The sequence below is a fragment of the Pagrus major genome, chromosome 10 (assembly GCF_040436345.1).
Source record: "Pagrus major chromosome 10, Pma_NU_1.0".
Classification (NCBI taxonomy): Eukaryota; Metazoa; Chordata; class Actinopteri; order Spariformes; family Sparidae; genus Pagrus; species Pagrus major.
The window spans coordinates 14,268,703-14,285,113 of NC_133224.1; the positions used below are offsets into that span (position 1 = coordinate 14,268,703).

The 16,411-nt window shown below is 40.2% G+C and overlaps 2 protein-coding genes across 4 annotated transcripts in view; both read right to left on the reverse strand.

Moving 5' to 3' along the window:
- Positions 1–2,635, reverse strand: part of LOC141004158 (RNA-binding protein 4.1-like) — a 4,921-nt gene extending 2,286 nt beyond the window's left edge. Inside the window, exons 1-3 of one of the 2 annotated variants that reach the window (XM_073475658.1) lie at positions 2,552–2,635; positions 434–863; positions 1–71 (exon numbers count right to left, since the gene is read on the reverse strand). The exon at positions 1–71 is cut by the window's left edge and continues 690 nt beyond it. In XM_073475658.1, the coding sequence (XP_073331759.1) occupies positions 1–71; positions 434–845 (483 nt within the window). In that variant the 5' untranslated portion in view covers positions 846–863; positions 2,552–2,635. The remainder of the gene's footprint in view (positions 72–433; positions 864–2,551) is intronic. The other variant, XM_073475657.1, reaches the window with a different exon arrangement.
- A 1,193-nt stretch (positions 2,636–3,828) lies between these two features.
- Positions 3,829–16,411, reverse strand: part of map4k2 (mitogen-activated protein kinase kinase kinase kinase 2) — a 41,598-nt gene continuing 29,015 nt past the window's right edge. Inside the window, exons 14-32 of one of the 2 annotated variants that reach the window (XM_073474952.1) lie at positions 14,355–14,413; positions 14,206–14,255; positions 13,095–13,133; positions 12,618–12,651; positions 11,994–12,150; positions 11,622–11,785; positions 11,368–11,409; positions 10,889–10,973; positions 10,460–10,539; positions 9,652–9,712; positions 9,440–9,563; positions 9,174–9,232; positions 8,987–9,090; positions 7,211–7,388; positions 7,057–7,125; positions 6,871–6,957; positions 6,714–6,784; positions 6,561–6,616; positions 3,829–6,103 (exon numbers count right to left, since the gene is read on the reverse strand). In XM_073474952.1, coding sequence (XP_073331053.1) covers positions 6,016–6,103; positions 6,561–6,616; positions 6,714–6,784; positions 6,871–6,957; positions 7,057–7,125; positions 7,211–7,388; positions 8,987–9,090; positions 9,174–9,232; positions 9,440–9,563; positions 9,652–9,712; positions 10,460–10,539; positions 10,889–10,973; positions 11,368–11,409; positions 11,622–11,785; positions 11,994–12,150; positions 12,618–12,651; positions 13,095–13,133; positions 14,206–14,255; positions 14,355–14,413 — 1,607 coding nt within the window. In that variant the 3' untranslated portion in view covers positions 3,829–6,015. Of the gene's footprint in view, positions 6,104–6,560; positions 6,617–6,713; positions 6,785–6,870; positions 6,958–7,056; positions 7,126–7,210; positions 7,389–8,986; positions 9,091–9,173; positions 9,233–9,439; positions 9,564–9,651; positions 9,713–10,459; positions 10,540–10,888; positions 10,974–11,367; positions 11,410–11,621; positions 11,786–11,993; positions 12,151–12,617; positions 12,652–13,094; positions 13,134–14,205; positions 14,259–14,354; positions 14,414–16,411 lie in introns of both variants that reach the window. The other variant, XM_073474951.1, reaches the window with a different exon arrangement.

Here is a 16,411-nt window from a genome sequence, read left to right on the forward strand (position 1 = left end):
GCCGGTATGATCTCCCATTCCCGGGGCAGTGCGAAGCCGACTGGTGGACAGCTGTACGCTCATCAGCTTGCCTTGTAAGGAGAGAGAAGACACGCATGAGACCGTGGGGTTGTAACACGAAAAGGCTCCTACCGATTATAAAACACGCTAAATATATTTGACCAGTAGTCACTGAGCGAAGTGAAATGACCTGTCGCGCCAGGTGCAGGTGGTTTTATGCCAGTGCCAATTCACCAGTTACACTGCCACTCGTTTTACAGTGGACATTGCCAAACTTATAAGTGATTACTTTCAGTCCACTTCGTCATTATTGTGGAAGAATATCAGCTAGTGGATTTTAATTGAGACTTGAGCTCTACGGCGACAGAACTGAATCCAAATTCGTATCTATCAACAGCAAAGACAACTAGCTCTATCTTGCCAGAGAGTTCACCTTTGAAGGCTGTGTTGTCCAGCTTATCGATGGCCTCCATGGCATCCTCCATTCGCTCCATGTGAACAAAGGCGTAGTCCTTCACTATATCACATTCCACCACTGAGCCAAAGTCATCAAACTTGGCCCGCAGAACCTCACTGGTGACCCCTTCGCCGAGATTGCTGACATGGAGCTTGGTGGTGGACTTGGGCCTCCCTTTGCTCATCTCCACATTCATGCGCCAGCCATGCAGCTGGTGCTGGTGGAGGTTTTGGATGGCCTCCTCAGCCTCGGACATGTTGTTCATGTGTACAAAACCATAGTTTTTGACAATGTCACATTCGGAGACTTTGCCATACTTCTCGAACAGTTCACGCAGCTCCTCAGGTGTGGCGTTGCAGGCAAGGTTGCCAATAAAAATTTTCACCATGATGATGTTCTGTGTATCCTAGAGGATTTAGAAATATAAGTCATTTACTACTGTAAAACCACAAACAATATCTAATGGTTACTTAGAAAGGGATGTTAGGGTCATCTCCACTGTCCGTCAATGAATCAACATAGAAGCAAAAAGGCAGAAGTTTAAAAAAGAGACACTATGTAGTTTTGGAGAAGAAATTTAAACTCAGAATTTTAATATTGACAATATTAATGATGTCGATGAAGGTTTGCAGTCATCTAGGTCCTGGTAAATCTAAGTGCTGTATCGTAGGCAACTGGACTTGTTTCAGTTTCTTGAAAAGAAAGTTTTCTTTTCAAGAAAGAAAGAAAGAAAGAAAAGAAAGTTTTCTTTTCAAGAAACTGAAAGTTTTGAAAACTTTCTTTTCAAGAAACTGAAACTGAAAGTCCAGTTGCCTACCATACAGCACTTAGAATATCAATGATGCAATGATACAAACTCATAAATATGCATTTTCCCCATAAGTGAATAAACAAGCTGTTCTCAGAGGAAAATAAGGTCCCTGAACACTGTTTGAAGCTAGAAAGGTGGCAGGGTCCGCCACATATAAAAAAAGTAAAACAGTATGAAATTGTGTTGTCCTTTAAGGTCAGTTTGTTTATTCAGTCATAAAAACAGAGTATTTAGTTTATTTAGACGTAAAAGTCAGTCAATGAAGACCTTTCTCTTCAGATTAAAATGTATTCTCAAAAACTACATAGTGCACCTTTAGCCTAAGAACTGGAGTTGTAAAGTTTGATTAATGTCTCTTTAAAACAGTTTTAGCAGAATATATTAATGTCCATGGAGGCAGTATTTTTTGCAAGCCTGTTTTATGGGACTGCACAAGTTTAAGGTCTGTGTATGAGGCTGTCATTCAGGTGTGTGCCGTATGGTGCACTCATTTGCATTTCCATGTAAACAATCTTATCTTAGCATATACACATCACGCAGCATTGAATGTTGAAAACCAAAAACTAGGAAAACGCTTGTGTACACGGGTGAAACATGCGTTCACCCACAGCTCCTGTATGATAAGGTTAATAGTGATGTGAACTAATCAAACATGAGGCGCAACCAGCAGCTTTAGGCTAACAACAGCCTATTTGTCTTGAAAGCGATGCATTAAATTGTTCACTAGCTCTGCAGGTTCAAGTTAACAAAAATACGAATTAAACATAATTTCCTCTCAAAGATTAAGTAACGCTTGAGTTTAGAAACACTGAACGGTGGTTTTCACATTGACCACTTTGTGACGTTTGCTAACGTGGAGAGCTAGGTAAGTTAAACAAGTCACAGACAAGCCTTTCGTCAGATCAGATACCGTACTAACTGGCTAGCCAGCCTGCTAGTACTGACGTTCTCAGTGTATTCGGAGTATGTGACATAACTTACTCGCATACTAGCTAGCTTGACGCTACAGTTTGAGCGGCTTGCTCATTATTTATAAACATCAGTGAGCAGTGTGTAGCCTAATGTTTCCATGTTGTCCATATGTCCGTGTAATGGCGTTTTAATGTTTGGCTAATGGAGGCGTATGCAGCTAACACATTAGCTAGTCAACATCGTTCGCCCGCTGTATCAGCCCACGTCCTCTCGGAGAACATCTTGGACAATGCTACAATGACAATGACGTACCGCCGACATCCGAAAATGCACTTGACGTACGTTTTAACCTTAAAATAGCTCTAACCCACCTATGAAACGACGTAGGCCTCGATACCGATGAATGAAAAGTGAAATGGCGCTGTTGCACCCGTGATACCGCGATAGCCTCTTCTACTTCCTTATCCCGCTCCAGCACTGCTACCAGAGACTTCCTTACCGCCACCAACTGAGTGGAAGTAAGTACTGTAATCATACAGCACACGTGCATAATATACAGTAGCCTACTTATCCTATATCTTTGAAAAACTAACTTATGGCATTTAATATGAACTTGAAATGTTTAAAGTTTTTCAACTTGTGACGTCGAAACTAAGATTTATATAAGTCAAAGGATGAGGATGTGGCTGCATGGTGAGAAGTGGCTCCACTGATGCCATTTTCCTATCATTACTTAATCAATTGATTCATTGAATCAGGCTATTGATGGAACAAAAGCCTGGTTACTACCAGGCTGAATGATTTGAATCTTCAAAGATGTGTAGATTAAACAATAGAATAAATTGAAACTAATAATGTTATAATTGTTCCATATTTCAGTTCGTCTTCTGGAAAAATCTATCCCTATAATCAGTGACAAGTCAACCTGAAGTGAAACTCACCCAAAGTGCATTTGACAACACTTTTTGGCTAACACATTTTTTTTCCTGATAAAAACATAAAATCTATAAATTCATTAGGGTCAGACTGATGCTTGTCATACAGAGATGATGGGTGCAGCTGTAGATTCTAGACATGAGCTCACTCTGGACCCTTAATCTTATAATCTTATAATCATTTTATAATCCATGGCATGTTATAGGGATGCAGTCCAGCTCCGGACCTTGTAAAGTTTTTGCAATTCTGTGCCTCTATGAGGCTGCAGTCATGTAAGCAAAGAACAAAGTATTTTCTGAAAGTAGGACAGATTTTTAATCTTGTGTTTATGGCCTCATGTACACTTATAGGTTTTTTTCTTGTTTATTTTTTGTGGACTTGACAACAAATATTATAGGGTACATATTATCCTGCATTAAAAACGTACAAGGAAAAAGTCTTATAATCGAGATATTCTAATGTGTAATTAAAGCACTTGTCAAAGCAGGATGCTGAAAATATTACATCATCTGTTAAGAAATTGAAAGTAAAGATTATTTGAGTTTGTCTGATATCACATGTACAGTAACTTGTTTAAGGAACATCATTATCAGTATTAATTTACCATGTTAATGCGGCTACTTACATAAATTGCTGGCTGCTTTATTCTGACCAAACCTCTCTTATATGAATCTTTGTTCGCATAAAGAAAAATCACTAAATCAGCTTCAGCTTCAAAGAAAATTAAAATCTTTATTTCGCATATTACAACCCCTTAATATCATGAGCATACTGTATTGTTATATACATCAAATTTATACAGAATAACAAAATCATCTTTAAAAAACATATAGGTCTAGCTATATGCATATTATGCTTTTCAAGTAGCCTATCTCTCAGGGAAAGGTGAGTGTTACTTTTACAGTTCCCTTTCCATAAATACCATAAATATCATTACACACACAACTCGAATGTAGTGGAATTTACATTTTAGTCGAACAAGCAGAAGTACAGTTTAATTGTATTCAGTTTCTATGGCACCTCATGTAATCAAAAGTAAATTTAATCTACGTGTAAGTTGAATGAATAAAAACGGAGGTGAAGGATGGATATAGAGTCACAGGTTAAAGCTGTGTTTGGCACCAATGGATAACTGACAGCAATGGAGGGACCCTTCATATTCACAAACTTACACAGGATTTCTCAGCCCTCTCAACATGGGGGCACAAAATGTAAATAATAATAATGTAAATGTAAATGCAGCTATGCTAGCACATTCACAATCTTCAAAATATTTTTACATGGGATTTTCAGAATTACATGTACTACACATTAGAACAGTTACCTTGACACAGACTTTTTGTAATATTCAAACTGACAATCTAAATATCACTGACATGTTGTTTCAATGTAGAGCTGAAGCCCTGTCTGCTTTCTACACTAGGTTTGAACAGACAGGCAAATGTATATTCTAGAATAGTGGTTCTTCCATCTGTTCTCATAAAAACCCCAAACATGACAGTGTATCTCTATCCATATTTTAATATAAACGAGTATCTACTACTGTACTGTAATAGAATTTAAACACCATCAGTTTTTGAGTTAGCATACAACAACATACAGGATCACAGTGGTAACTCTGACATGATGAGAATGCAGCATTACTGTGTGGAGAAGTTCCCAAAAAACACAAAACCCCTGTCCAGCTGTCTTAAAGGGTAACTCCACCAATTTGACACATTAAAGTGTATTTATACATCTTGGAGAGTACTACTGTATATGACAAGTAGTATAAAGTCTTTTGTGGCTCCAGAGGAAGCCGTTGTAATCTGATCAATTGCCTCCAGTGATGTCACTTGGGGGCTAAGTTGTATTGTAGGTAATATAGGCACCAGGTTTTTAAAAGGTAGAAGAATTCATGGGGTAAGAAAGGTGATATCTCCTTTCTGCTGCATCCGTTTTGATCATTTGTTTTTAAACTGCCCATAAAGAACTCGACAGTGTTGGAGGAGTGTAATGTTAGACCAGTGGACTGCTTTTCAAAATCTGGTGCCCACAATGCAACTTAGCCACTGAGTGACATCACCAGAGGTAATTTATCAGATTACATACAGCTTCTTCTGTAAGCACAAAAAGGCTCTATACTATTTTTTTTTCACATATGCAGTAGTACTGTACCAAGACCTGTAAACATGCTTTAATTTGGAAAACTGGTGGAGTTACCCTTTAAACTGCAGTTCCACCAATGGTCACTAGATGCTGGCTCCAAAAGTGTCAGACTCCTCTGAAATCCTTTGAAGAAGTCCTAAATTCTACCACTTCCTCAATTGTGCGTATTTGTGGCAATTATGAGAATTTTTGTCCTTTTAAGGGGATATTAAAGTTTATTCATGTGATTGGTTGACAGGAGTCAGCTGTGGTGTTTGCAGCTTGACCGTCCCTCCTCAGTTCCTCCCAGGTGTCCTCTCATTTGACCAAATGTTCAGAAACCTATGTACGCTGTCACAGATGTTATGTCCATATTTCTACAGTCTGTGGTCCATACTGACAGCAGTAGATCTGTGGCCTCTCAATCAGCAGGAACAAAACTGTCTCTGTGCAGCAGTGACACAGTTATTTTGGGCCTGTAAGATTAACTGTTTTTAAATACTTTAATTAGCAAACCCAAGACTTATAATCATACTTAGTAAACTTTCAGTTCTCTCTTACACGTGTTGCCCAACAACTTACAGTGTGAGTCTGGACAGGCAACTGAATCAAATACGGACATTTATCATTGACAGCAGAGAGTTGGTGTGATCGGTTGGTGCTGGTGTCTGCTACAGCTTCACTCAAGGAGGATATTATTTCCATTACAAGGTTATAGATTTAGATCTTCAACCTTCTCTTCAGAGTTTGAAGAAGTTGACAATTGTCTCTTTCAGTAGCTGCTCTCATGTCCGGTCAGGATGTACAGGTTGCTCAGGGCTGAGGGGTCATCTGTTGGTGTGCTCTGAAGGATGATGTCCCTGTAAAATGTCGAGAAGAAAAGGGGGAAAACCTCACAGCTCGTCCAGGGCCCATGAATCAAACACAACTTAAGAATTAATGATTTATCTTATGCTCTACCCAGTTATGGGATTCTAAGGACATTTAAACATAAAACTATTCTTGGAGCACAGCTCACAAAGCTGTAATAAAAACCCATAATGTTGGTTTATAAAGCACAGAATGGTTAAGGGACAAAATCCATGTGACCTCCAAGATTAGCCTGGGAAAGTTCTGCTTACTGCCACCAGAGGGACTATTTATTGTCTTCATTTACTGCAGTGTTGTTTTCTTACTCTCTTTTTTGTTTTATTTTATTATATGTTAGCTTATTTCTAATTTTTACTTTATTTTACTGTACTCTACCAGTACTACTGCTATTAGTGCTACTGTACACCAGTGAATGATACTGATATTGTCAGATTCGTGTTTACATACCTGTTTGTTCCCAAAACTCGGAATACTCGACTCTCATCTGTAATTTCTTGTGTTACCTGCACATAAAGATGAAATTCACCTTTTTATAAACATGCTGCGAATGTCACCACGACAACATACAAACACATGACATCAGATCATGTAGCTAATCACCTCATCTGAATGAAAGCTCTTCCCTTTAAGGCCATGCTTCCAGAAAGCCAGCACGCTGTCCTGTAAGCAGACTGTGAGAACATGTCATGTCACTCAACTGTCAGCAGAAACATCAAGAGTCATTTACTTTGTTTAATGTGATTGTGATTGTTTCTACCTAGAGTTTCAATGGTGAAGTCAAAGACCATTTCGGAAGCCAGTTCCTTTGAAGGAAGCCCTCGGAGGTTCACAATCTTAACAGTTTCTGTCCAATGAGCATCAAGATTGAAACACAGCATATTATGAATCAGTATGAAAGATAGCTGGAAGATTTAGACCATGTGTTGAGACGGAAGTGACTTACTTTCTAATGCGATGAGAACAGTGTCTCTGTCCAGTTGGGTTACCTGCGCTGCCCTGAGCGCTCCGCCATCTGAGAGACAGAGAAGAAGGTTTAGTGGAAGCTTTGAGTGGAGTTTTACAAACAGGAAGTGTAGAAACACAGCAGTCCAACCTACCTGGTGCTGAAATAGGCGTGCTGTTCAGCTCTATAATATCAAACTTGAGCTGTTGGCCGATTGAGCATTTCCCATTACTACAGTCTCTCACCCCAACACACAGCTGGGGAAACTCATCAGTCACCAACACCAGCAGCTCAAATATTGGTAGAGAGTCTGGTAGCTTAATCGCTATGTGCTGCAAGTCAAACAGATGGCAGACCAGAGAGAAAATATCAGGTTACATGGTAGAAAGACTGATTCAAGGTTTGTGAAGAAAGACAGTGACATTTTTAGATGAAAATGACATGACGTCATTGTAATAATGACCTGACAGAACAAGTATTCACCAGGAATTATTTCTGAAACAACTCACCGAAAACACACCACCTAAAACCAACCGGATCTCTTTTAGGCACAAGAGTCTTTTCACCAGACTCTCAATGTGAAATGATCCACCACAACCACACAAGCTTGTGCTACAATATGTGCCTAAATGAAAACAGGCCAAAAATCTCCATCAGAAATGAGGGATTTCAATCCTAATTTTTTTCTAACAAATAAAAAAAAGAACCCAAAAATCACAAAAATATCTGATGTAGATAAAACTGACCTGACCAGAGGGGTGTCTTAAAAATCTGGCTCAGTAAAAGAGAGCAATTATATTCTTAAGAACAAATAAATACACCCACACCTCCACACACCCTCTGGATTTTGTCTGAGTGCAGCCAAAGTGTGCACTTGATGCTGCATGCTGTCAGCCTCTCTGCTCTGCATGGATGTGTTTCTGCACCGTCCTCAGCCAACACACACTTACCAGCAGCTCTCGCCACAGATGGAGCAGAGAGACGAGACAGCAATCTAACCTAGTCATTTGTTTTCATCCACACCTTGTGCTGTAATCGGCTGGGGGCTACACACCACTGCCTAAAGGTTGACATCCAGAAATGTCTTGAACGCAGCAAAATATTAAGAAAATATTTTAAAAATGATGCTTGAGGGGGGATTACTTTCATATGAGTCTACTGAGTCTATGCTGAGACATCAAACATACATTCACAGAAAAAAAAAGTGATGTTTTTGGTTTTGGTGGACTGATTTCTTTGTTGGTTTCATGATTTTATTAAAGCAATTTTTATAAGAAGAACAAAGGGTTTTTACAACTGTTTAAGGATGTGTCAAGGTTGTATGCAGAAGGTGCCTCCCATGTAAAAATGTGTTAAATGTGACATTTACTGCAAATTGACTCGTGTTCACAGTGCAGCAGTGAGGAAGAACTGTGTCTGTGAACTAATCTGACCAGGAGGGAAGGATGTGCTTGTTTGTGTGTAACTGTGTTCAGACTTATTTAAACTTTCTTAATGACACTTCCTAAATTTACAGTATATGCCTGATTTACTGAAGTTAGCCTGGGCTAAATTTAAAGGTGCAGATTTTTTTCTGCCTAAACAAACTAAATAAACAAACTCTCTTTGTTTTCATGACTGAATAAACTGAATACACAAACTGACCTTAAAGGACAACACAATTTATACTGTTTGACTTTGTTTATATGTGGCGGACCCTGCCACCTTTCTAGCTTCAAACAGTATTCTGGGACCTTATTTTCCTCTGAGAACAGCTTGTTTATTCACTTATGAAAAAAGTTTGTATTATTACCTCTTTCATATTGTAAATATAAAATTTCTTCTCCAACACTCCACAGTGGGTCTTTAACACAAACCCAGAAAACAACAGAAATGTAAAAGGCACTATATTTCACTGAAGACCATTACAGTGTAACATGTCTGTACAAACCTTCAAATGCATGAACTTCTGCAGAGGCTCATACCACAATAGTAGAACCAGGCCAGTTGGAACTGCCCCACATAGAAACGTACTGTCTGTATATGGGTTCCTGGCTGGGAGACAGAAGACAGGTGGCTGTAGTTGTTGTTACTGAATAAATGTACAAAGCATGTAGAGTGAAATCTGCATCACTTACCTACACTACACCTCCTACAGCCTTTAGTGTCAGGAATCTTCACAGATATGGCAAACTTTCTGTGGATTGAGCGAGAGCACACAGTTCAGTAAGAAGACCTTTCATACTGACAACATAGCCATTTAAAGGTACACTTTGTGTAAGATTAAAATGTCTTGCTGTGGTGCCACCCAGTGGTAGAATCAAGAATGACAGTATTATTATAGCAGCACCATTGTACCACTCCTCCTCCTGACAACCTTCCTGTAACTAATGTCCTGTCCTACCGGGGGTTGATCCTGTCGGTGAAGCGGTTGGTGCTGAGTGACAGACTGCTGTGTTTCTTCTGCACGTGTCCTCTCTGTTCAAACAGAGCCGTCAGACTGTGGGAATAAAGCTGCGAGGACTTCCCTGCAGGATGGACACTTTGTTAGAGCAGCAGACAATATACAGCCCTCTGTGTTCTCTGACACAACCAACATGTGGAGAGATGTGTTACCTGATACAGACATCAGCACATTGTTCATAACGTACAGCCATGTACACCGCTGAGGGAGCATCTGTGGAAAGACGGAACAGTCGGTCAACATCACACAATTCCTTTGAGTTCATATTTACCACATGCCGTCATTCAACTAAACACATCTGCAGACCTCAACTGTTCTTCAGGTTTTGTCTAAGGTGATCAGCTCATTTCTCCAGGTTGGGTGATTTGTTTGGATTTGATGCAGGAGGCATCCTGATTAAAGACCTGAACCAACTCAACTGTTTTCAGTTGTTCTTGTCTGACATCATGCCAGATCTCCAGCCTCCTCACCCCATGTCTAATACCACTCCTACACCAAAATCAGCATCTTTATGTGGGTTATTTAACACATGGGTAAACATGCTAAAAATAGGCGGTTGACTTCTTTCCTACTGCCACTGGACGATTTTACCCTTCTGTTTGTTTTCCTTGTGAGTCCTGTTCGAGGTTAAGAACAGTCAAGAACCCTGGTAGCGTGTCGTCCTCAATTTCTCTTCCCCCTTTTCTGTTCCTCTTGTGTGGCCTTTCCATTGGCACTTTTGGTTGCACACAGTCAAACTGTTCGTTGCCAATTTGCGTTTCTATTACCAGTTTTAGTGTGCTGAGTTGTGACAAACCATGGCCAAGATGGACCACATCTTGAGTGGGGCCAAAGCTGCTCGCCAGCATCCAAGTTGTTGCGATGACATCTTGCCGACCGCAGCCAACGCCTGATGACTTTTATTGCTAAAAGTCACATTTTCACTTTGGAGTGCATTGTGTGGATCAGTGTTTTTCTTACCTTCTCTAGTGTATCTTCATGAAGTTCATTAAGGTTCAGTGTGTAGATACCCTCCTCTGCCCCAAGAATAAGGTACTGATCTAAGTCGGAAAAGTTTTCGTTAAAAGGGTTAAAGCAATATTATGCCTGTATCATAACACAAAGAGACCACAACGCTGTCTTGACTCCCTTTTGAAGCAAAAACCAAAACCATTAGAGTTTAAAGGTGTCATTTGTAAGAAATGGCTGGATTATGAAGGTAGCTTCAAAACTATGGGGGGCACCATGAAGATGAAACCTGAAACAGACTACGGTTGTATGTTTCTGTAAAATAAGGAAAATAGGTGTCAAATATTTCCTCTCGACATTTTGTAAGTTTATTTTGTTTACTTTTTAGACTAAGTGGCAGACTGACAGCTTTAAGGACATTAAGAGACATTGCTGTCTTACCTCTGGTCTTGGGTAAAATCCAGGTGACAGCACAGTGGATTTTAAGAGGACAACCGTTGAAGACTTTGGAGAAGCAGGCTCCCATCTACAGAACCAGCACAGCAACTGAATCATTGATTATCTGACACGGCAGTAGTAGCCCTTCAATTTTAGAGTGATATCATCATAACAAAAGCAGCATGTATGGTTTCTACGATATTAAGTTGCACGAGACTTCTTTGCACATTGATGATTCCAAATACCAGCAAGCAGAAAGGTTTTCAAAGACCAAATATATACAGTAAGTCTGAATGTCGTGGAAGATAGTTTCATTTGATGGAATGGTGAAGAACTAAAAAGCACGAGCTGGATTTTCACATAAAAACTGTTCCTGTGCAGCTTGTATCATGCCATGCAGGGAAGCCTTCTTGTTAGTCATCAGGATATGGCTACTGGTCAGCTTTTATTGTAGGTCTCATGCTGTTAGAGTTCACACTTACATGGACTTGAGGGGTAGGAGGGAGTCCATGACAATCAGCCCTCTAGAAATGTCAAAGGTTACACATAACAAAACATAGGGGATGATAAAAACTGTACATGAGATGCATTACAAATCAACATCTTGTTTGGCTGCATGATTTGTCATCTTCCAGACAGACATTTGTTCATTAGGAAGTTATTAGGTTAGAAAATCACACAAGGTCATTGATGATGGCTGCTCATGTGAGAGACCAATGTTTAGGTGTGAACTCACAGAGTCCTCAGTATTTTTCCTCAGTGTGCTCCACTCGGGGGATAGTGGCGTCTCTCTTTTAGGGGAAGTCTTCCTCTTCTCCGCTTTTACAGCGTCCCCAATAGGCAGACATGGCTTACTGCAGCGCTGTCTGATGTCCTGTGTGGCTGAGCACCTGGCCAGCACTGTTTAACACAGGAGACACAGGGATTGTTTCTGTCCTAACTCACAGATAGGACCTTTGTAAGTCTTGTGAGCTTCAGGCAACATACAACTTTGATGAAGTCAAATAAACATCATCATCCAGCGAACCCCAAATCTGTTTTTAAGTTAGTGAAACACTGACATGTCGATACAAGCGTGAGCTCTGATGGAGTGTTCTGTGTGTTGTACCTGTAGTGGAGGTGGAGTCAGCAGTGATGGCAGCATCAGGGCCCAGTGTACAGCTTGGTCTGAGCGTCAGGTCTTTGTCCTCTGTGTTAGGAGTTAAAGAGCTGAAGGCTGGCAGGGAGGCTGTAGACGGGCTGAACAAACCACTCTTCATACCTCCCTGAAAATCACCCGTAAACACATTACTCACTCTGAAGGGTTAACGGTGTCACATTATATATGTGATCTCAACCTGTGTGCCAGTTGCATACTGTAGATCCAGTAGATCCAGATTCTCACTTTCTTTAACAGACAGGGCGACATTTTCGTTCAATTCTTAGGCCATAGTACACGGATCCTGATGACAAAAAATGAGGCATATTTAGGTGGCTGGTATTTATGAGTGAGTAAAATTTGATGTGGATCCAAATAAAAATGGATCTTGCAGATGTATTTATGTTTTATTTGAATTAATGGGGACTGTTGGGCCTTGGTGGAGTTATGCACTCTACTGAGTGTCATTTTAGTTTAAGTCTGAAAATGCAGCTTCATGTTCAGTGCTAAAAAGTTGTTGATGTTATATAGAATCAGTACATAGTATGCAACTGGAACACAGCTTCAGTTTATGGTTGTAAAGTTACCACTCACATCAGTAGATGGCGCCCTCTTAATGGTTAAACTCCTGAAAGACAAAGGAGCAACAATGTTCTGAACCACCTCCAAAAATCTTAGAATGAAGTCATCTGATGAGAGCTATATCAAGCATCATGACAACAAGCTGGACAACAAAGGCAGATGCTGGAGATGCTGAGGGCAGGGTAACAGCAGCACGTAGACACATATCTTGAGGCAACACCACGAAAAAAGCAGACAAAAAGCCCAAAAAGCTGAAAACCAGTGGGTTGGTGCTGAATCACATCCACATCCAGTTCATGAAGAACTACAGCAGCACTTTGGGGTTTGGAATGAGTGAACACAAACCCACTGATTCTGTCAAAGATGTTTGGCATTAGCTGATATTCACATCATAAAATCAATCATCACAAGCAGTTTATTTCAGGTGAATTCATGTGGGAGGGGGAACACTGCTGTTAGGAGAGGCTGGAGTTGATGGACGTGGCCTACCTCAGCTGCAGAGCTTGCTCCACACATTCCAACAGGCTCCTGCAACAGGAAGACCTGGTGTTTATCTGACTACAGGCCTGAATGGCCCAAAACAATAGGAGGGAAGGAACCAGAGGTTTGTGAGGCCTGGTACTAGGGCTGATGTTTGGACTGAGGCTCACAGTGCTGATATTATTTATTAAATGATCATTTCTATTTTAAAAATGAACTGAGTTTCTCCACAATCTTTCCATGTATCCCTCTGGTGACTACAGAAGTACTCACTAGTACTCACTGAGGAGCATGTAGCTCTGCTTTAGATCATCTCGTGTGTATTGAGTTGTAAAAAAGCAGAATGATGCTTAATAATATTATTAATATTATTATAATATTGTCATTATAATTGAGTATTTGTACTATTTGTTACTGGCACTGGCCACCCTAACCTAACCCTGCTGCTACTACTATACTCATTATTGCTATTATCACTACTATACTCACTCACTATACTGTTAGGAGTATCAGGAATGCTGCTATTACTACTCCTGCTGTTATTTATTATTATTATTTACACACAATCAGCTCTTTAAACCAGTCTAACTATAAAGGATACACTAAAGATACACTCTCTGGTTGTGTTATAGTGCCCCCAGAGCCACAGACAATTCGGCAATACTGATGTTGGAACTACAGGTCACATGACACCCACAGTCATCACATGACACACACAAAAAAGGCTCTTAAACATTGTCTTGTTGTTGCTAATACTTGGAAATTATTTCATATAAAAAATAATTCCAGGTTTTGATAAAGAATGAAATAGCCTGATCAGTATATTAATTTACTGATATAACATGGAAGCATGAAGAACTTTTCCCTCCCTAGTGAAAATCACACCACATCCACGCTCAGTTCATGTGACAATCAGTCTTTGGATTTGGGGGCACTATTGAACACTAGAGGCTATTATAGACAGGAGAGTGGTATTTGAGAAGTTTTTCCATTGTTGTCCTCAGGTTAACTACTGATCACTTCAAGGGGGGCATCCTGTGCAGCTGTGACATCTCAACAGAGATAAACAGTGATATTCCCAATTCTGAATGTAGGTAAAGACAGAACAGAGAAGTCTTACGGTGAGTTGTCTTCATCTCCAGACAGACTCCAGTCATCATCATAAGAGCCCTGCTGAAAGGGGGACCGAAACACAGCCTTTGCTTATATCCATGTATGCCATCAGTATACAGCACTGCCATACAATGCCTAACAGAAAAAGTGCATTACCATATCAGGATAAGGCTCTGTGACTTTCCTCAGTGGAGGCCCAAACTTCACTTGGTCAACTGCAAAGATAATGTTAGAGGAACAAAATGAGTGCTGTGTAGTATTCTCACTGAACTGTGGCTTTCATCAGATGAAGAAAATGAAGAGCAGGCCCATTTGCTCCCATACAATTCAGGCACGTTCACCCTATTAATGAGCACTTAATCTCAAGTGCATCGATTGGCCTTAGTGGGAGCTAGACAGGAAGCACTCTGCAACCACACATCACATGCCATGTCAATAATGAGCTCCCACTATGTTAGATTAGCCTCTACAGCCTTCACACACAGCAGCTGAGCACGACATGGCAATGGTACAACGAGGAAATATAGCAGGATTTTGTTGAGACTATCAGAGATTGTCAATCAGAGATTGACCCTGTAAAGCACATGTGTCAAACCCAAGGCCCACAGGTCAGCCCATCGCCTTAATTTACAAGGCCCAGGAAAACGTGAAAAATAGAATTTGTGCAATAGTCCTAGGCTCTGTTACATTAGTATTTGTCCATAAACTACATGTCCCAAAATGCATCCCAATTTTGTTATCCACACACTGAAGGCGTCTAGCCACTAGATGTCAATATATGCTAGATAGCATCTCACTAGTAGGCACAAAAAATTCCATGTACAGTCGTGGTGAAATGTTTCCATCCACTTGTAAAGAACGTGTACATCATGGCAGTCATCAGTTCCAATGATTTCTACAGCTCTAACTAGTTTGTCACAAAAAACATTCATGAAGTTTGGTCCAGTAATGAATTTAATGTAGGTCTTCTGAAAATATGGTCAAATCTGCTGGATCAAAAGTATACAGTAATTCTAAAATCTGGTTAAATGTCTCTTGGCCATTTTCACCTCAGTTAGCTGCTTTTGATAGCCATCCACAAGCTCCTGGTCGTCCTCTGGCTGAATTTTTAACCACTCCTCTTGACAGAATCAATGAAGTTCAACTAAATTTGTTGGCTTCCTTACACGGTCTTGTTTCTTCAGCAAAGTCCACATGTTCTCGATGGGATTCAAGACTGGACTTTGGGAAGGTCATTCCAAAACCTCAATTCTAGCCTGATTGATCCATTCCTTTACCACTTCTGATGTGTGTTTGGGATCATTGTTCTGTTGGAACACCCAACTGCACCCAAGAGCCAATCTTCTGCTGATGATTTTAGGTTTTCCTGAAGAATTTGGAGATAATTCTCCTTCTTCATTATTCCATTTACTTTCTTTAGAGCAGCAGATCCACTGGCAGCAAAACAGCCTCACAGCATAATACTACCAGCACCATGCTTGACAGTAGGTTTGGTGTTCTTGGGGTTAAAGGCCTCACCTTCTCTCCTCTAAACATATTGCTGCTCAAGTTGATAAGCAGACTGTTATTAAAAGCCTCTGAAACAAGAGTCTGAACTCTCCTTTCTAATGACAGAGCAGGGAGGGTTGTGTCTGATCATTTTGGTGACCCGGTGTTCATCAAAAGAGGATCTAACAATCACGGCCAAATGTGCAGCGCTAAGAAAAAAAGCAGGGCTTCATCGTTTCTCTCAGGCTCACTTTTTTCACTCTTCACACAACTGTCGGTGTCACTTATTATGTTGCAACACACAAAGAAAGCCTTTGAGGAGAGACTGTCCTGACATGCACTCTGAACAGGTATAAACACTTTTGCTTTTACAACACGTCACATGGTTGAATTAATGCACACAGATCGTATCTAAACTCACGAGGGGATTAACGCTTTGGGTTTTCATGAATGTTTTGACTTAGCTCACATCACTGTTGATTGCTTCTGGGTGTGTTTTTATAATGTTTGAATATATTATTATAATATATAATATAATGTTTTTTAAGAAAAACTTTTATATTTATAAGAAGATATTTCCAGGTAAAGACAGGTAGAGCTTCATTTCCAGTTTAAATCTGCAGGCTAGCTTTCAGAAGAGTCCAACTTTGGTTGCTGATGTGACTGATAATGTGTCCTGTGACCACAGAGAACCTGAGCTATCGGCTGACAGTTTGACATTGAAG